This window comes from Tupaia chinensis, unplaced genomic scaffold (assembly GCF_000334495.1).
Source record: "Tupaia chinensis unplaced genomic scaffold, TupChi_1.0 Scaffold000259_1, whole genome shotgun sequence".
NCBI classification, from domain to species: Eukaryota; Metazoa; Chordata; class Mammalia; order Scandentia; family Tupaiidae; genus Tupaia; species Tupaia belangeri.
The window spans coordinates 2,366,926-2,385,838 of NW_006159739.1; the positions used below are offsets into that span (position 1 = coordinate 2,366,926).

An 18,913-nucleotide genomic window follows, 5' to 3' on the forward strand; every position below is an offset into this window, starting at 1 on the left:
GCTGGACCTTTGGGAGGTGATTAAGTCACAAGGTGGTACCCTCATGAATGAGATTAGTGCATTTATAAAGAGGCCCCCCCCCCCCTCCGAGAGCTAGCTTGACTCTTCCACCAGAGAGCTAGCTTGACACATCTAGAAGGTGCCATCTACGAACCAGACGCCTTACCTGCCAGTGCCTTGATCTTGGACTTCTCAGAATTTAAAACTGTGAAAAATAAATTTCTGTAAGCCACCCACCCAGTCTAAGGTACTTCGATAGAGCAACCTGACTGGACTACAACACTATGCCACGCACACCATGGGACTATCGATGTCTGTTTCCCCAAAAGACTAAGTTCTTTGAGGGCAGGGACTGGGCCTTTTTAACCTCTGCATCTTTGCTCTTCCAATACAGTGCCTGGCTTATCTCCACTCTAATATAAAAGCAAAGAGTAACCTTTTACTTACATAATACTTCCTATCTTACCACTCTCTTACTGTTGGTGCTATAGATATGTCTAGAATTCGACTAACAACACTGGCACTACTATAGCTGTTGCTATTTATTCTATTTGGATTAAACTGGGAATAAAATTCAAATTCTATAGGACTCACTCTGCTCCATTAGCCAATTAAAAATGAGTCGTTGGGCTGGCCCATGTTAAGCCTGTACAGATGGATCTGGAGTCCACATGGCTGATGACAGTCTGAAAACTGGCCCTGGCGGCCTGAAAGTATGCCAGACATGTATGCATGCATGCCTACAATCCTAGAGGGAGAAAGACATGATGGAAAATGGATTGTAATGTGACCATACCACACTGGAGGGATGCTTTCTCTCTCTCTGGTGAGTGGGCCCTCTGATAAATAAATAAGCAAGCAAGCAAATAAGTTAGTTTGTCATTTTAAATGCTCTGAAATAACGGACAGAAAGGCAGGTCTGTCATTAGCACTCAAAATCAAACGAACATTTTTAAAAATCAGGAGAGTCATTTAAATACATACTTTGTATATGCACTTACTCTATTAAGCGCTTTGGGGAGCATCACTTGTTCCATTGGATATGGAAGAATTAAGTGATTCTGTGGTATCTGGGCGCTTCAGACTGTTTCCCGAGCTGCTGTGTGTCAAGACTGAGGCAGAACCAGAAGAATCTATTAAGCACTTTGGGGATGAGCCACTTTGATGGAATTCATCTGCGTCATAGAATTCATCTTCGCTGCTAGAATAAGAGAACTCTGGGACTGTATTTAGAGACAAGTTGACATGGCTTGGAGAAGTTAGGCTGCTACTAGGTGGTGAATGGCCACTGCCTAGAAAGTTAAAAAAGTTTAATTAGGGAAAAACACTGGTGAAAAAGTGGATGAAATTAGAGAAGTGTGTCAAAGTAGACCTTTCTGAAATCAAGAAAGAGTTTGGTTAAGTTAGTAGAAGTTTCTACACTATTTATAATCAACATTTAAAATAGGTAAAGAAGGACCAGCAGGTGGCATGGTGGTCAAGATTCTGGACTTCCACATGGCTGGACACAGTTTTAGTCCTGGACCTGGTGGTTTGCTTTCTCACTTCTCTCTGTCTCTCTCTGGTTAGCACACATTCCTTGTAGCAGATTAAAATAATAATAATAAAAATTAAATTAAATTCTTCTTTAAAAATTAGATAAAGAAAAAGGCAAATCATGTTACAGAATGGGACACAGATTTCTAAATTAGTGAAGAAAATGCTATGCCAACTCTTCTCTATAATTAAAGATTAATATATGTTTAATACTAGGATGAGAACTCCTTAATTTTATGAGTTTTGGTGTTAGAAGTCCCATAATAGACGTCAGTACTAATAGGAAGCCAAAGCATTTATTTTATATCATAAATCCAGATAACTAAAAATGCGGCAGTGAACCAACAGGAATTCAGAATGGAATGAATATTAAGATTGTATGAATGTTAAAATATTGTTTGGGATATCACATTTGTATTAGTCAATACTTTTTGGCAGTCACATGGAAAAATGCAAAACTTTTCAACAAAGCCAAGAGCAAAAACCAACCAAATTTCTTACTACTTCTCCACCAAGTCTAAGTCTGATGCCTGGGGCTCAGGGGCAAGGATTAAAAACAGAGGGATACTATGGGAAGAATGTAGAAAAGAAAAAAAGACTACGTCTTTCTATTCCTAAATAGTCTGACAACAACAAAAAAGAAATCAATGGAGACCCAGAGAAAGAAGACCTACTAACTCCTGAGATAATCATCTGATGCACTGTCTGGCAATAAAGACTAAAAACTATCAAACAGGGCCCAGCTGTGGTAGCAGGGGCTAGACATGGTGCTTGGGTGGCTGAGGTCACATAGGAGGCCTGGATTTGATTATCAGCTCACCCTAAAAACCAGGTAGAGTGGTTTGTGCCTGTAATCCAAGCTACTCAAGAGACTGAGACAGGAGGATCAAGATACAGCAAAACCCTATCTAAAAAAATAATACCCTATCCCCCACATACACACACTCCCCCCACATACACACACTCGCCCAAAGTATCAAACAAATCAATGCAGTAATGAGGTCAACTTAATTTATTAAGCAACTAAAGGCTGTTGGGCAATTTATGCCAATCTACTGCAGACGCCTGGTGCATCTAAAGTTCATTAAATCACTGCTGGTAATCCAAATGCGAAGGCCACAGTTCTGGAAGAAGCTAAAGGTAGCAGCAATAAACACAAACCCAGGGCTATCTATTAACTTATTCCTGTATTTATGGTTTAATAATTAGGAAGAGAACAACTCAGTCTGTCATACTTAGCTGCCATGTTCACATAGATATTTTCAAAATAACACAAAAAATTTGTCCTCTAAAAGGTAATGCTTATCATGGACATTCCCAAGGTAGTTTTAGCAAACAACTTTAAACTTCTGAGAGTGAACACCGTTATTTCTTAGTTATTCCTTATTTATTTTTTGTATTAGTGAGAGAGGTGAAGGAGAGAAGGTGAAGAAGATAAAGATGTTAAAAAAGCTATAAATCACATACTAACTTTTAAGATAATTTAAAATTTAATTTAATTTATTATTATTTTTAAAAATTTGCTACAGGGCACATGTCCTCATGAGAGAGAGAGAGAGAGAAAGAGAGAGAGAGAGAGAAAGCAAGCAAGTCACTAGGCCCAAGACTCAAACCATGGTCAGCCATGTGGAAGTCCAGCACCTTAAAGCCACCTGCTGGCCCACTAATTTAATTTTTAGAATTTCTTGAAATCTACCTACTCTAAAATATTAATGTTTAAAATTTCTTCTGAGGGGCCAGTAGATGCCATAAATGGTTACATCATTGAACTCCCACGTAGTGGGCTACAGTTCAAGTACCAGATCCAGCAGCTTAAAACTCACACTGGGAGCAAGTGCATACATGCCCCAAATCCCAAGAGAACAGAAGAGAAGGGACTGCAGAGTGGCACTTCCCTGGGGTTGGGGTGGGGTGGGTGGTGGGTGGGGATGATTTCTCATTTTTTGTCTTCTCTCCCTCTAAAAAATGTTTTTTCCTGAAATAGTAATTAGTTCTAAAGCTTATCTTTGTATAGTACTTTCTACCTTACTCATTCATTCTCTTAATGCTGATGCTACAGAAATCTTTTATTTCTAAATACTACCTTCTGAAAATAATCTACACTAAAATTAATGTAAAGAAGAGCTGTTCACTTTTTCTAAGCTTGTAGCTAGTTATATATATTTTCAAGTAGGCAAATTTTGACTGTTTCAAAATTCTGACATAATCCCACCTTATAAAAACCAAACTAGGGCCAGACCTGTAATTCAGTGGTTAAGCACTGTGCATAGAAAGCTGGATCCCACATGGCTGACCATAGCCTGGAATTCCAGCCCCAGCAGTTTGAAAAAAATGCTTCATGCATGTGCCTATGTGCCTAAAATCCTGACAGGACAAAGAAATGGGAGAAAAAGAACTGTGGTGTGACTATACCCCACTGGGGTGAGGGTAACTGCTCTCTCTCGTCCCCTTTCTTTTTTTCTCTGGTAAGTGGAACCGCCCCTTCAGCAATTAAAAAAAAAAAAAAAAAAAAAAGACGGGACCAAAAAAAAAAAAAAGGAGGGACCAGCAGTTAGTGTAATGGCTGTGTCGCTGGACTCCCATGTAGTCGACCACGGTTCGAGTCCCGGACCCAGTGGCTTAAAACTCACGCCGGGCGCGTGTGCATGCGTGCCCAAGATCCCGAGAGGAGAATGGAGGAGAAGGGATTGTGGCGTGGCCATCCCCCCTGGGGGGTGATTTCTCGCTTTCTGTCTCTCTCTCACTGTCTTTCTGGTGAGTGCACATGCCCTATAGCAAAAACCTCTCAAAAAAAAAAAAAAAAAAAAAGGAATAATGAGTAGGGATGAAGAATATTAAACAGAAAGAATTAACAAATTAAAAAAAAGGGCAGAACTACAGGAACTATTTTTATCAATAAAACGAGTAAGATATGACATAGATTAGAAAATACAGAAGTCAGCTAAAACATTTCAATTTCATTATGTAAATGCCTTATTAGCATTCTCCCAAGAGCTGCAAGTAAGACAGCTATTTTCCACTTTTTTCAAAATCTAAAATGTATCTTGCTCATGCTATTGAATACCAAAGACTAAAGAGAAAGCATTAATACCTTACTAATTCACTTTAAAATGGGCTAAAATCACATAGTTTTTCATTATTCCACTAGCAAAGTCCTACCTAGGAAAGAAATCTGTGGAAGAGTAATGGGTTGATCTCCCACCTCCTCAAGAGTGGTTTTGGTTTGGGTTCTGGGCAGGTATTACCTGGTTTTCCACTGATGGCATTAGGTTGTTTTCCAGGATTTTTCCTTTATAAGTAGTACTTTATTTGTATACAAACCTGTACATACATACCTATGTTGTATGTTTTTATTGGTTTTCTTTAAAAGCACACAACATAGGTGTGTATGTATAGACTGGTACGCAAATGACTGGAGGAGGGCACGGAGGACTTTTCATTTCTATTCTGTATACTTCTGTATTGTCTGATTCCTTTACAATAAGAAAGTATAAAACTTTACTGAACTCAAGTACTTTTTTTTTTTTTAGAGGTTTTTGCTATAGGGCATGTGCGCTCGCCAGACGGAGGGATAGAAAGTGAGAAATCACCACCCAGGGGGATGTCCACGCCACAATCCCTTCTCCTCCATTCTCCTCTCAGGATCTTGGGCACGCACACACACACGCCCGGTGTGAGTTTAAGCCACCGGATCTGGGACTTGAACCGTGGTCGACTATGTGGGAGTTCAGCGACATAGCCATTACGCTAACTGCTGGTCCCTCAAGTACATTTTTTAAAAAGTCAATACAGATCCCCCAAATAAATCTTAAGGTAAGCAAACAGAACCCTGTAATATTTTATTTTACTGAAACTGGTTCCTTATTAAAGCTTCTGGTTCAATCACATGTATTCAACTGTAATAGTTTAGCTAAGATATTTCTTACAGAAACATTCAACATAGTTCAACTTTTCCTCATCCTTAGTCAAAACTTGAATCTCAAATAGTAATGGAAAGTTATGAGAAATGAAGGAATTACATAACCCGTACCTGTACTATTTGGTGTTGGAGTCTGATGATGCCCCAAGGTTGCTAGTACAGGTCCCACTGGCAGGGAAGATGGTCGCTGCTCTGACTTACACGACTGAGCAGGTTCTAGATTTGAACATGTGAAGCAAGTTAGACAAACAGCCAAGTACACACTCTGCTGACTGTAACTGTTTGCAGTTCAAAATACTAAAGACAAGTCATTTTTGAAACTGTATTCCATTAAGTCCAGTTCCTGTTACCCCTTTCGGACTTCCTAACAGCTCAAGCGTCATGATGAGTATACTACAGAGTACTGACACACCATGCAGGGTTATCCAGAGACCAGCTGTAGTAGGCCAGTAGCCCCCACCCAACTGCTCTGAAACAACCAGCAAATGCTTCTGATAAGACTGTGTTTCTGAGCCTTAAACAAAATAAAATCTGAAATGAAGTATGTATGGTATCACCCTTTTAGTCTCCCGAGAGAGTCAATTAAGTTCATTTTCTCTGGAGATAAAATTCACAAAAGGATTTTACATACTTGTGTGTGAAAAAACTTTCCCTTTAACAGAACATTACTGGCTTCACCAGATCATCACTGAGAACACAGTAATGCTGGATGATGGCTAAAGGAATCAGTGTAGCTGGGAGGGGACTCTGAGCCCTCCTTAGCCAGTTTTAGTTTTTGTTTTTGTTTTTGTTTTTTGAGAAATTTTTTTGTTATGGGGCAAGTGTGCTCACCAGAAATACAGAGAGAGAGAAAAACACCCCTGGGTGGGGAGGGGGAAGGCCACACTGCAAACCCTTCTCTTCCATTTTCCTTTTTTTTTTTCTTTTTTTGGAGAGGTTTTCGCTATAGCGCGTGTGCGCTGGCCAGACAGAGAGACACACAGACAGAAAGCGAGATATCACCCCCCAGGGGGATGGCCACACTGCAATCCATTCTCCTCTCAAGATCTTGGGCACGCACGCACACGCGCCCAGCGTGAGATTAAGCCACCGGGTCTGGGATTCAAACTGCGGTCAACTACGTGGGAGTCCAGCAACATAGCCATTACGCTAACTGCTGGTCCCCCATTTTCCTTTTGAGATTTCCAGCACACATGCCCAGCATTAGTTTTTGTTTTTATTTTTGCTATAGGGAGTGTGTACTTACCAGAGAGAGAGACAGAAAGTGAGAATCCCTCCCCTCACCCCAGGGAGATGGCCATGCTACAATCCCTTCTCCAATCTTCTCTGGGGATCTTGGGTATACAACAGGCACACCCACCCAGCCTGAGTTTTAAGCCTCTGGATCTAGGACTCAAATAGTGGCTGACTACGTAGGAGTCCAGCGATACAACCGTTAAGCCATTTAATGGTCCCCTTTGTCAATTTTTAAAAACTGGTATTTGAGGGATGGACCCTAGCACAGCAGTAAAACTCAATGCTCTGTAAGGCTGACCCACGCAGAAAGGTTCCAGGTTCACATCTGGAAACCTTCCTGAGTATGCCAGGAACATGCTTGTTCACCATCCAGGGCTGGCTGAGGCTGGATCATGGCATCGAGACCCAGTTGAGGGTGCTATCTCTCACTCTTTCTCATTTATAGAAGAAATAAATAACTAAAAATAATAGTATTTATTCCTATACTTAAAATACAGATGTCATTTGACAAGTAGGCATCATGTATTTTATTTTTCTTTTTTTAACCTCAAAATCCACCATAAACAAACCATTTATACTGTTCAGAGCTATGAAGAATACCTAAAAACAGAACATTCCTGGATTACCCTAAATAGGTTAAGGTATATTACATTTTCCTCAGCCATGAATTCTGAGTTGTAGGATTCTGTTATACCATGTAATCCAAGTCTTTTTTCTTTTCTTTCTTTCTTTCTTTTTTTTTAGAGAGGTTTTTGCTATAGGGCGCGTGCACTCACCAGAAAGGCAGAGAGAGACAGAAAGTGAGAAATCACCCCCCGGGGGGATGGCCACGCTACAATCCCTTCTCCTCCATTCTCCTCCCACGATCTTGGGTACACATGCACGCGCTGTGAGTTTAAGTGGGTCCAGGACTCGACCCGCGGTCAACTACATGGGAGTCCAGCAACATAGCCATTACGTCAACTGCCGGTCCCTACCATGTAATCCAAATCTTAGTGACCATGATTGTCTTCTACCTCACTCTGAAAACCAAAGACCCTTTCATTATACTTTAACAGCCCCAATAACCAAATAGTATCCTATTTTTCCAGGTTATTTTCAGCTGTGCTATATTTTTGTGATTCCTTTTATGTAATTAAAAAACCCTCAAACCAGGGCCAGCAGGTAGCATGGTGGGTAAGGCAGCTGGATTTCCACATGGCCAACCATGGTGTGAGTCTTGGGTCAGGTGGCTTGAAAATCTCACTGGGCACGTGTGCATGTGTGCATGCGTGCATGCCTAAGATTCTGAGAAAAAAATGGAGGAAAAGAGAGTGCAGTGAGGCCATCCTCTAGGGTCTGATTTCTCACTTTCCTTCTCTCTGTCCTTCTCTTTCTCTTTTCTGGAGAGCTCATGTGCCCAATGGCAAAGACCTAAAAACAAACCAAGAACCCAAATAAAAAGAAACACACACACACACACACACAAAGAGCTAAGATTACTATGACAACCAGAAAACGCAAGTTTTTTCTCTCCAATGAACCTATGAAATATTTTCCAATACTATACCTGGAGGTAAGACAGTCTGGGAAGGCATTGTGCTGATCACAGGTTCCAAGGGGCTAGGCTGATATATTGCATCTACAGGATTAATAGTACTCTGAGATAAAGAAACACAATAGAGTTACTTTTAATTAAATGCCCTTCTTCGGACCCTCCCAAACGAATGACATGCCTACATTTCTGACAGCAAAATCCTGAAGGTAGATATAGATATGTTGTAAAAGTGCAAAGAGGAAATTAAGCAAGTGTGTGACAGTCTCTTACGAGGAAGCAAGGAGGGAAAATGAATGAATCTCTGTCACACAGGCAGTAAAACTAAACGGAAGAACTTTGAAGGAGTTGGCAAATGGTCATGGGGAGATCTTAGGAAGCCTCTCAATTCAATTCAGTGCTTCTCAAACTCTTAATTCACCACAAAGGTGGCTTTTATGTTAATGAACATCACACCCAAGACTAGCTAACAGAGCTACAGCACGTAGCACTCGGATTTCACCTTTCTACCCCATACTTTGGCTGCCTTCCATCCCTGAGGATTGCACAATATAGGTGTCTTATTTACAATCGCTAAAGGCAAAGAGATGCATTTTCTAATTCAGTAAGGAAAAGAAGGCTTTCTTTTTGAAAATACAGAAGAAAATATACTGAAACATGTAGTTAAAATTTTACTGGGAAAAAGTCCTGGTTTCTCTGATTTTAGACCAAGAATTATTCTGACATTATGAAGGCATTTTAAAAACAAGACTCCAGGGACCAGCAGGTGGCATGGTGGTTAAGGTGCTGGACATTCCCACATGGCCGACCATGGTTCGAGTCCTGGACCCGGCGGCTTGCTTTCTCATTTTCCCTCTGTGTCTCTGTGTGTCTCTCTGGTCAAATTAAAATAGATGAATAAATAAATAAAATTAAAATAATTCTTAAAAAAAACCCCAAAAACAAAAAAAAACAAGACTCCATAGCTTACTATTTTTTTCTTTCAGTGGGGGCAGGGTGGGCTTTAAACTAAAGTCTTTGCCAGAGTAAAGTTTAGATCCACTTTTCAGAAAACTAACCTAGACAAACCCAAGAAATAAAAATGTAAGTTCTTGGGCTGGTTCCATAGCCTAGTGGTAAAGGGGGCCAGAACCCACGTAGTCGACCATAGTTCTAATCCCAGCTCTGTCAGCAGAGCTTGAAAAGCACAATTAATAGCCCTCTGCCCTAATTTCTTGTGATAATAAAGACACTCATGCGGGACCAACGGTTGGCATAATGGCTATGTTGCTGGACTCCCATGTAGTCAACCACGGTTCGATTCCCGGACCCAGTGGCTTAAACTCACGCTAAGCGTGTGTGCGTGCATGCCCAAGATCCTGAAAGGAGAAGGGATTGTGGTATGGCTATCCCCACTGGGGGGGCGGGGGGTGATTTCTTGCTTTGTCTTTCTGTCTCTGTGTCTTTCTAGCGAGTGCATGAGCCGTATAGCAAAAACCTCTCAAAACAAAAAGAAAAACAAAAACCACCACTCATGCAACACAATACATAATTATATATACATATTATTACATATGTTATATATACCTAATATTTATTGAGTACATGTGCTTACTCTGTACCTTACAACATTCTGATGTAGTAAATTTTATTTTTTTTCTCTTTTATTATTATTTTTTAAAATATATTTTTATAATTTGCTACAGGGCATGTGCACTTACCAGAGAGAGAGACAGAGACAAAGAGAGAGACAGAAATAAGAAAGCAACCACTCAGGGGGAATGACCACACCACAATCCCTTCGCTATTCTGCTCCCGGGATTTGGGGCACACATACATCCACACCTAGAGCATTTTTTCAAGAAGCTGAGTTCATGAACTGAACCATGTAACTGGCAATGTAGAATTTAGTTGCCTTTACCACCCTGCCACCAGGCAGGCCCCAAGAACTATTTAGTTTTCTTCTTAGTAAGTTAAAACTCAGCGTGGTTAAGTTACTTGGCCAAAGTTACAGATAGTGAGTAGAGGCTTGTTATTAACCCAAGCAGTCTGGCTCTAAAACCTAAACCATGATCAGTTCCTTCAACATAAAGACTTTTAAAGAGAAAAATGCTCTAGTAACTGAGTGGATGATTAAAATACATTTTTTCCCCACAATTATAATTTTTCTCTGTATATAAACTTTCTAGATGTTTTGGATTACAAATGACCTTTTTTGTATGTTTTGTAAAACCTTGTCTATTTTTAAACATAATATAAAGTAACTATTTTGATTTAGAGGAAAAAGAGATCAAAATAACCGCCAACCATGGTTCTCCTCAGGAGTCTTTAGGGACCATGAAATGCTAAGCGACTATATATAGTCCTTTCCCATAAGGCTCACATTTTCCATCGTACCTCCAGAGGAGATGTATTTCATTATAATCTATTTAGGAGGGGAAGAGGTTTTTGCTATAGGGCGCATGCACTCGCCAGAAAGAGAGAGACAGAGAGACAGAAAGTGAGAAATCACCCTCCAGGGGGGATGGCCATGCCACAATCCCTTCTCCTCCATTCTCCTCTCGGGATCTCGGGCACGCATGCACACAACCTGGCGTGAGTTTAAGCCACTGGGTCTGGGACTCGAACTGCAGTCGACTACATGGGAGTCCAGCGACATAGCCATTATGCCATCTGCTGGTCCCCTATGTATTTATATCATATAGTTGTACTATATCATCAGACCTCACATTTTGGACAGAGAAAAATTTCAAAAATGTTTCTTTAAATCTACTTTAAAAATACACACATGACATAAACACTTAAGTTTTTTTCTTTCATTTTAAATCTAGTATAAAGAAAACACATTCATCCAGTATAATCATGATGTGGCTTCAAAGATTTACAAAATGAGTTTCCAGATCTAAGACAAGCTGGCATTTGTAAAGTCTCGGGGCAAAAAAAGGGGCTACCTCCTGCATCCAAAATAAGGTCTGACCAGAAGTCATTTAGTTACCATAAAACTAGCGTAGTCAAATACAAACATTTGGACTCTAACTTTTATTTCCAGCGTGGAAATATTAACAGTAAGATTTTCTTCTTTCTTTTTAGGGGTAAAGTTGAAACAAGAGCAGGGTAAAAGTCAAGGGGGAGGAAAGAATGGGGAAATGACTGTTAGTCAAAGAACTCATGTTATAACTTGTTCCAACAAAATGCAGTATATACCACAGTAACGATGACAGTTAATGCAATATACACAATCTAAAATGAAATATAAGAAAATAACAGGAACCTTATAAACATTGAAATAGATTATGACATGTTCAGTATTATACCCTTCCCCCTGCAAGTTTAGCAAGAATGGTAGCACTGTGAGTTAGACCATATGTAACTGTAATAGCAGAGTTTACATATCATGATTAACCCTTCAAGTGAATGCATGCAAAGTGATTCAATCTGAACCAACACTGAGAAAAATTTTAAGATTGTCATTTCCCCTCCACATGATTGCTAAAAGATGGCCAACTTTAGCAGCTGAAGGAAAATTGCAAGAGTCAGTAAGAAAAAGCAGTGAGTAGGTAAAAAGAGAAATTTGTGTTGAAAAATGAATAGAAATTCAGGCTTCTCCTGACATGACTGGTTAAATGCTCTGCAGAAGTAAAAGGAAACAAAAAGATTAGTAAACTTACTATAATTCCATCTGCGTGCTTCTCTGCATTAGTCTGGTCCTTAAGGAAAAATGTTACAAATGTTAACTTCACTCTTACATTTAAGTAAGAACCCCTTGTGTTACTTTTCCTACTAAGAAAGTTCATCTCGGTAGGTAAGTAATACGTAAGAACATACTTGGCTGCTTTCACTAAGATTTAAATTTCATCTGTATATTCATCCCCAAACATAATTCTGTCACTGGCTACACAACAATGAACTCTAATAGCATGGCAATTATTTTTCAATACAGGCATTTGATTAAGTTTGTTGTGGAAATAGTCTATCGAACTATAGTCACATTAGAACCAACAATTAAAGGCAGTCATAGTAATTTAGGATTAAAGGTTCTCAGTATTTCTAAGTTTTAATTGTATAAATGCCTATGCCAACTCCCCCAAAGTCCCAAACTCTTACTGATGTTAAAGGTATAGTAATCACAGGCCCTTTAAAACTCAGGTCAGACACAATGTTCCATATTTTGCCCATTGGTTCCAGAATTACATACTTTTCTAAACAGATGATCTGGTTTTTGTTTCAGTGAACAACTGCCTTATTCATAGAATAATGGTATAAAGGCTAACACTACCTGAAGGTATTTTACATATATTAATTCATTTCTTCTGCCAACCCCATAACATAGGTACTATTATTATCCCCACTGAACAGATGAAACAGAGGGAGCAGGACTCCAATACAGCAGGCTCACTGCAGAATTCATGGAACTCATTCTTCACTAATATGCTAGGGGTGGAAAGGAGCCAGCATGCACTCATTCCTCAGCTGCATGACAAGGGAACATTAGAACTTGTATCTCCTAGGATTTGTTCATCCTCTCTTTTCACTCTTTCTCTGACAGATCCTGTTACCAAATGGGGGCCTAAGTGAGGAAAAAGTAGTTTTTTGAGACCATCTCATTATCAGTGACAGGAGGGTATTTCCTGGATGGATATCATTATGTAGGAAGTAATCATCAGAGATCAGTACGGGGGAGTACATACTGAGAGATATTTGAAGTAAAAAAAAAAATGTTTGAGGTTAGGATTGTATGCTATGATTAGTATATTCTTAGTGCAGACTAAAAACCTACCCTTTTTTGTATTTCCTCACGTTCATTCAAGTAAAATTTTAACTACTACCTCAGAGTTGCTATGAGTGCTAAATGAAAGATGTGGGGAAGTATTTTCTAAATGAGAAAAATTCTATGTAAACCTAATTTTTTTGGCTAGCCCATAGCATAGCAGTTAAACACTTCAGATTGGAGCCAGATTCCTTCATGGCTGACCACAGTTACAATCCTGGCCGCAGAGGCTTAAAGAACCCACGAGGCCTGTGTGCTCAAAATCTTGATGGAATGGAGAAATGAATTAAAAATTATTGCTGTGTGATCATGCCCCTTGGGCAGGGGGGTGCTTTCTCTTTTTCTCTGGTGGTGACATGTGCCCTCTGGCAATTAAAAAACAAAAAAATCCTAGTTTTTAATGATCAAGGACAAACTAATACATTTATTGCTTCATTCATGAGTGTAATGACATAGATGTTGTTCTGAAATAAAAATATTATAAAGAACCAAAAATGTGATACAGTAAATATCTGTACTCTGCTCTCGTTCTACTAGACTTTGGAGAAACTCCACAAACTGAAGTAGAGAGAAACCAGGTGGACAGTACCACAGTGGGTATCACCGATTTCCTCTATGCTTTTTTTTTTAAAAAGGAAATCTCCAAAGATGCAAATGTAACTATGGGAGGAAAATCCATCTTTTAGTATTATACAGGCAGTATATGCAAATAAAATATTTTAAGTTTTAATTCTGTATTATCTGGAAGTTTTCAAGTTTTAATAGAAACCAAGCTTTTAGCTTGGTTTTTAACACAATGACCAAGTCATTCAATGTGAAGACATAGGATCATTTAAAAATATTTATTGTATTTCATTTTATTTATTCATTCATTATTTTAATTTGACCAGAGAGAGACACAGAGTGAGAGTGAAAGTGAGAAAGGAAGTCACCAGGTTTTGGACTCAAACCATGCTTGGCTAAGTAGAAGTGTCCAGAACCTTAACCACTACGCCACCTGCTGGCCCCAGGATCATTTTTTAAAAGTGCATGTGCAGAAAAGACGGCTATCCTTGCAAAGCTGGCTTCTGACTATTGTCTGGGAACCTGGGTTTCAGGAGGGTTCCCACCACCCTACTAACTGAAAACAGTGGCTCCCTGTGCCTGAACTGTTTATACAAGCAATATAGGTTATGCCAAACATCTGTTTTCCTACTAGAAGTCTGGAATCTTAGTAAGTGTTAGGTAGAGTGCCTACATGACAAGCCTCTAGTAAAAACTCTAGGTCTGGAGTCCAATGAGCTTCCTTGGCAGACAATATTTCACATGTGTGTCCTGATTTATTATTGGAGGAATTAAATGCATCCTGTGTGACTCTACTGGGAAAAGACTCTTGGAAGCATGTGCCTGCTTTCCTATGGATTTTTCCTTATGTACTTTTCCCTTCGCTGATTGTGCTATAATAAACCATGGCTGGGAGTACAACTATACACTGTATTGAGTTCTCTTCCTAGAGTATCTCCAGACCTAGAGGTGATCTGACAGTCCATATGCTTTACATATCCCTAAGAATAACTGCATTTTTATACCTACAAAATTAATGTTGAGATTTTCCATGTGCACAATTGACATGACTACATATTTAGAATATCCAAAGTTTCAGCAATTCTGATTAGAGTTGGAAATAAATTACTGAGATTTATGCAGAAAAAAAATGAAAAAGAAAGCTTCTTACTCCAGAGGATGAAAATTTGATAATTTGATATGCTTTTCACTTTACCCTTTTAATCTCTAAATATTTTATTAAATTTTCCAAAGACCATCTTAGAAATATTATAAACATGTAGTAGATTACATTTTCCAATAATGGGAGGCTGGAGAGTGGCACAGAAGAAAAGTGCTATGCTCCGTGATGCAATCCCATATGGCAGGATTCCAGGTTCGAGACTGGTGACCTCCCTGAGAATACTGGTCACACATTTGTCTGTGATTGAGGGCTGGCTGAAAACTGGGAGTAGATTATGTGTTGGGACCCATTGGGGGTGCTGCATCTCTGTCCCTGTCTCTGTTTTTGCTCATGAAAATAATAAACTTAAAAAAGAAAAAAAAGGGGGATGTTCATGTCCCCTACTCTTGAACCTTGGTGGGCCTTTCTGACTATCAATGAGTATAGCAGAAGTGATTATATGAATAGACTTCTGAAACTAGGTTATGGAAAAACCACAAATTTCTACCTTGTTTTATTGGAGCCCTACCAGAAGACTGTGAGAAAGCGCAAGCAGCCATAAAGAGGACTATATGGAGAGAACCTAGGCCCCAAGCCCAACTTCCCAGCCATGTAAGTGAGCCATCTTGAAGAGAGATCCTCCACCCTCAACACATCACTGCGGGTAATGTTGAATGAAGCAGAAACAGGTCATGAGGTCTGTTTAAATTATGGATTTGTGAGGAAAATAATGACTGCAGCTATTTTAAGACACTTAATTTTGGGTTGGTTTGTTAGACAGAAGTACTGTCTAACACTAACACTAAGAAAACTAGTTTCTAATTCTAGTATAAACTATGGACCATCTGGCAACTTTTTTCTCCAAATAGTCTCCATTTACAGTGTACGCTATCTACAGGGTATTCTAAGTCGGGGTCTACTATTTGTGTACCCCTATGGTGCTGTTTTAAGGCAGGGTCAAATCTAGATGAACCCATGGCTATTATCAGTCATTCCCATCATGAACATAAGTTTTTTTTGTTTTTTTTTTTTGTTTGTTTGTTTGTTTTTTGGCTAGAAGAGTATATATGTTTGCAGGAAAGAAAAGTGAGAAAGCATCCCCACACAGGGGATGGTCACACCACAATCCCTTCTCCTCTATTTCTCCTCTTGGGATTTTGGGCATGTACACACATTTACTTGGTGTGTTTTTTAAGCTGTTGGGTCCAGGACTCAAACTGCCCAGTAAACCACACAGGATCCAACCACCTTAACCACCACGTCATCAGCTGGCCTAACGTAAGGGATTTAACCTATTATTTATAAGGCTTATTTTTTTTCTCCTTCTATCTTTCTTCCTTTGGCTTATTTGTTTTTATTTGTTAGGTGACCGTGATAACCACTACACTATGGAAACTGTATTATTTATAAAGAAAACCACAAGTTGCCTTTTATTGGAGTTAGCTAAAGCAAAATCTAAAGTAATACTGAACATATATTATTGAATCCAATATAAATTATGTTAATTAAACAAAAGATCTAATTCTACTTTCCACATAAATTACAAATTTATTTGATTATTATAATTCCCTCATTCCTAAATGCAATGGCTATTCTCGTCTCAGAACATACCATCATGACTGAGATCTGGAAATATGATAGTGAACAAAACCAGAATTATAAACTCTCGTATTTTTAAACCACACCTACCATAAAATACATGAAATACACCTCTCTACTCTAAGGAAGCAACGTAGTCTAGTGAACGTTCTTTTAACTATATATTTACATGTTTTTTAATTACATGATAAATTTTTTTCTAGTTCAAGTTTTATGAGATTTAACAAATGCAGCTAGAAATGACTGAATATCCAGAAGTTAAAACACACACACATACACACACACACACACACACACACACACACAGGAGGAGGAGAATTTGGATCCCTACCTTACACTATAACACAAAAATTTGCTCAAAGTGGATCACAGTGCTAAATGTAAATGCTAAAACTATAAAACACAGGAGTAAACCTTTGTGACCTTAGATTAAGCAATGCTTTCTTAAATATGTTAACAAAGACACAAGCAATAAGAGAAGATTATCCAAGAACCTGATTGGTTGCTGGGCTGGTAGAAGGCAATAATGGCATGAGGAGACCCTGTCAGGGGTCCTAGGTGTTTATTCAGTTGATGAACATTCTAGTCATTTCAACTTTTGGCATATTAAGAGTAGTGCAGCTTTCAATATTTGTATACATTATTTTTATGTGGATGTATATTTTTGTTTCTCAGGCAGAATCACAGTGATACCTCTTTAGCTTTTGAGGAACTGTCCAACTTTTCCAAAATTGCTTCACCATTTTAAATTCCCATCGTCAATGTATAAGGTTTCCAGTTTCTACATTCTCATCAACAGTTGTGGTTGTCTATTTTTTTCTTTTTTTATAAGTTCTTTTTTATTTCCTTCATGAGCAAGAGAGTGGCAGGAACACAGTAAACTTAAGAAAGAGAGAGATACATACCCCTGACAGTCACTAAAAAAAGCCCCCAAAATCCTGGCGTTTGATAGAAAGTGGATGAATATGGAAGATTTACTGCTGAGCAAAGCAAGGCAGGCTATGAAAGAGAGACACTGTATGCCTCCACTTAACATATACTAACTGTCCATACTCTATGATGGAAATTGAAAGATTAAAGGACACAGAAACATTTAAAATGGCTGTGGATACTAGAAACAATGAAGGAAGAGGGTGGGAGAAGGGGGTGAGTGAAAGAAAAGAAATTAAGGAGGAAAATAGAGAGCCAAGACATTTATGGGACACAGAAATGAATTATTATCTGTTGATGATAATGTGTTTTGTTATCCTCAACTGGACTAGTGTAAAGTGTATTCTTATTGGGTAAATTCAACTTACAAGCTAAATGATGTATAGTGATTAAATGTATAAAATAAATTTAAAAATATTTTTAAAGCTTTTTTTTTTTTTTTTCTTTTCTTTTTTTTGGAGAGAGATTTTTGCTATAGGGCACACGTGCTCACTGTAGAGACAGAGAGACAGAAAGCAAAAAATCAACTCCTATGGGGGATGGCCATACTGCAATCCTTTCTCCTCTAGTCTCCTCTAGGGATCTTGGGCATGAATGCACATGCGCCTGGTGTAAGTTTCATGCTGCCAGGTCCAGGACTTGAACTGCAGTCAATTATGTGGGAGTCCAGAAACATAACCAATATACCATGCGCTGGTTCCAATGAAGTTTTTTTAAAAAGCTGATGAGGGACCAGCGGATGGCCTAATGGTTACATCACTGGACTCTCAAATAGTTGACTGTGGTTTGTGTCCTAGACCTGGTTGGCTTAAGCTCATACCAGGTGTGTGTGCGTAAGTGCCCAAGATCCCGAGAGGAGAATGGAGAAGGGACTGAGGTGTGGCCATCCCCCTAGGGGTGAATTCTCACTTTCTGTCTGTCAGTCTCTGTCTTTCCGGGGAGTGCACGCACCATATAGCAAAACCTCTTCTAACTAACTAACTAACTAACTAAATAAATGCTGATACAAAACTAATGAGGCCCAATGAAAACAAAGTCTATGCAGAAAAAAGTTCTAGGAAGAGATTCTGGATCTAAAGACAACTTACGCATACAATCTACCTAAACAGTATATAGGATCAGGTAACTCAGTGCCAAAACAACAATCTAGACCCATGCTATCCAGTTTGGTAACCACTACCGGCATGTACAATAGTTACGAGCACTTGAAGTGCAGCTACTTCTAAGTGTAAAATACATTCAGGATTTTTAGACTTGATTAAAAAAAAAAAAAAGAAAGACAATGTTGTAGGGAGCAGCCAGATCTGAGCAACACAATGGTGACCTTTAAACACGTGTAGAAACCCAGTTCTTTGGGTGGTTGCAAGGCTATCGAAAGCCATCAGTAAAAGAATACTCTGTCTGCCTCTGTGTCAAAACTGCAAAGTGGTATCAGCTAAAGAAAACTATGGGTTAATCAGAAAAGGCCTGAGGAGATAAAATTTGTAAAGGACTTCAAGGTATAGGGCTGTATGGAGCCAGAGGTTTCATATCTTCAGCTGATTAACATCTGAAAACAACTGGCTTTGCATTGCACTTCCCCTACCCCCATTCTTGCCTTGTAAAAGAATAAACCTGGGAACAGCTTGGGGCCTCCATCTGAGTAGTCTCAAGCATGGGATTCCTGTTTTTCTCTACTTGTGTGTCTTTGTGTGTTTATTTTTATGT

At 39.1% G+C, this 18,913-nt stretch overlaps 1 protein-coding gene across 5 annotated transcripts in view; it reads right to left on the minus strand.

The window, feature by feature from the left end:
- The window catches only part of OSBPL9 (oxysterol binding protein like 9), a 67,209-nt gene that overhangs the window by 19,272 nt on the left and 29,024 nt on the right, over window positions 1-18,913 (minus strand). For 2 of the 5 annotated variants that reach the window (XM_006149408.3, XM_027772242.1), the window contains exons 6-10: window positions 11,873-11,911; window positions 8,241-8,331; window positions 5,567-5,671; window positions 1,145-1,292; window positions 1,002-1,013 (exon numbers count right to left, since the gene is read on the minus strand). In XM_006149408.3, coding sequence (XP_006149470.1) covers window positions 1,002-1,013; window positions 1,145-1,292; window positions 5,567-5,671; window positions 8,241-8,331; window positions 11,873-11,911 — 395 coding nt within the window. The other 3 variants (XM_027772241.1, XM_027772240.1, XM_027772243.1) reach the window with 3 other exon arrangements.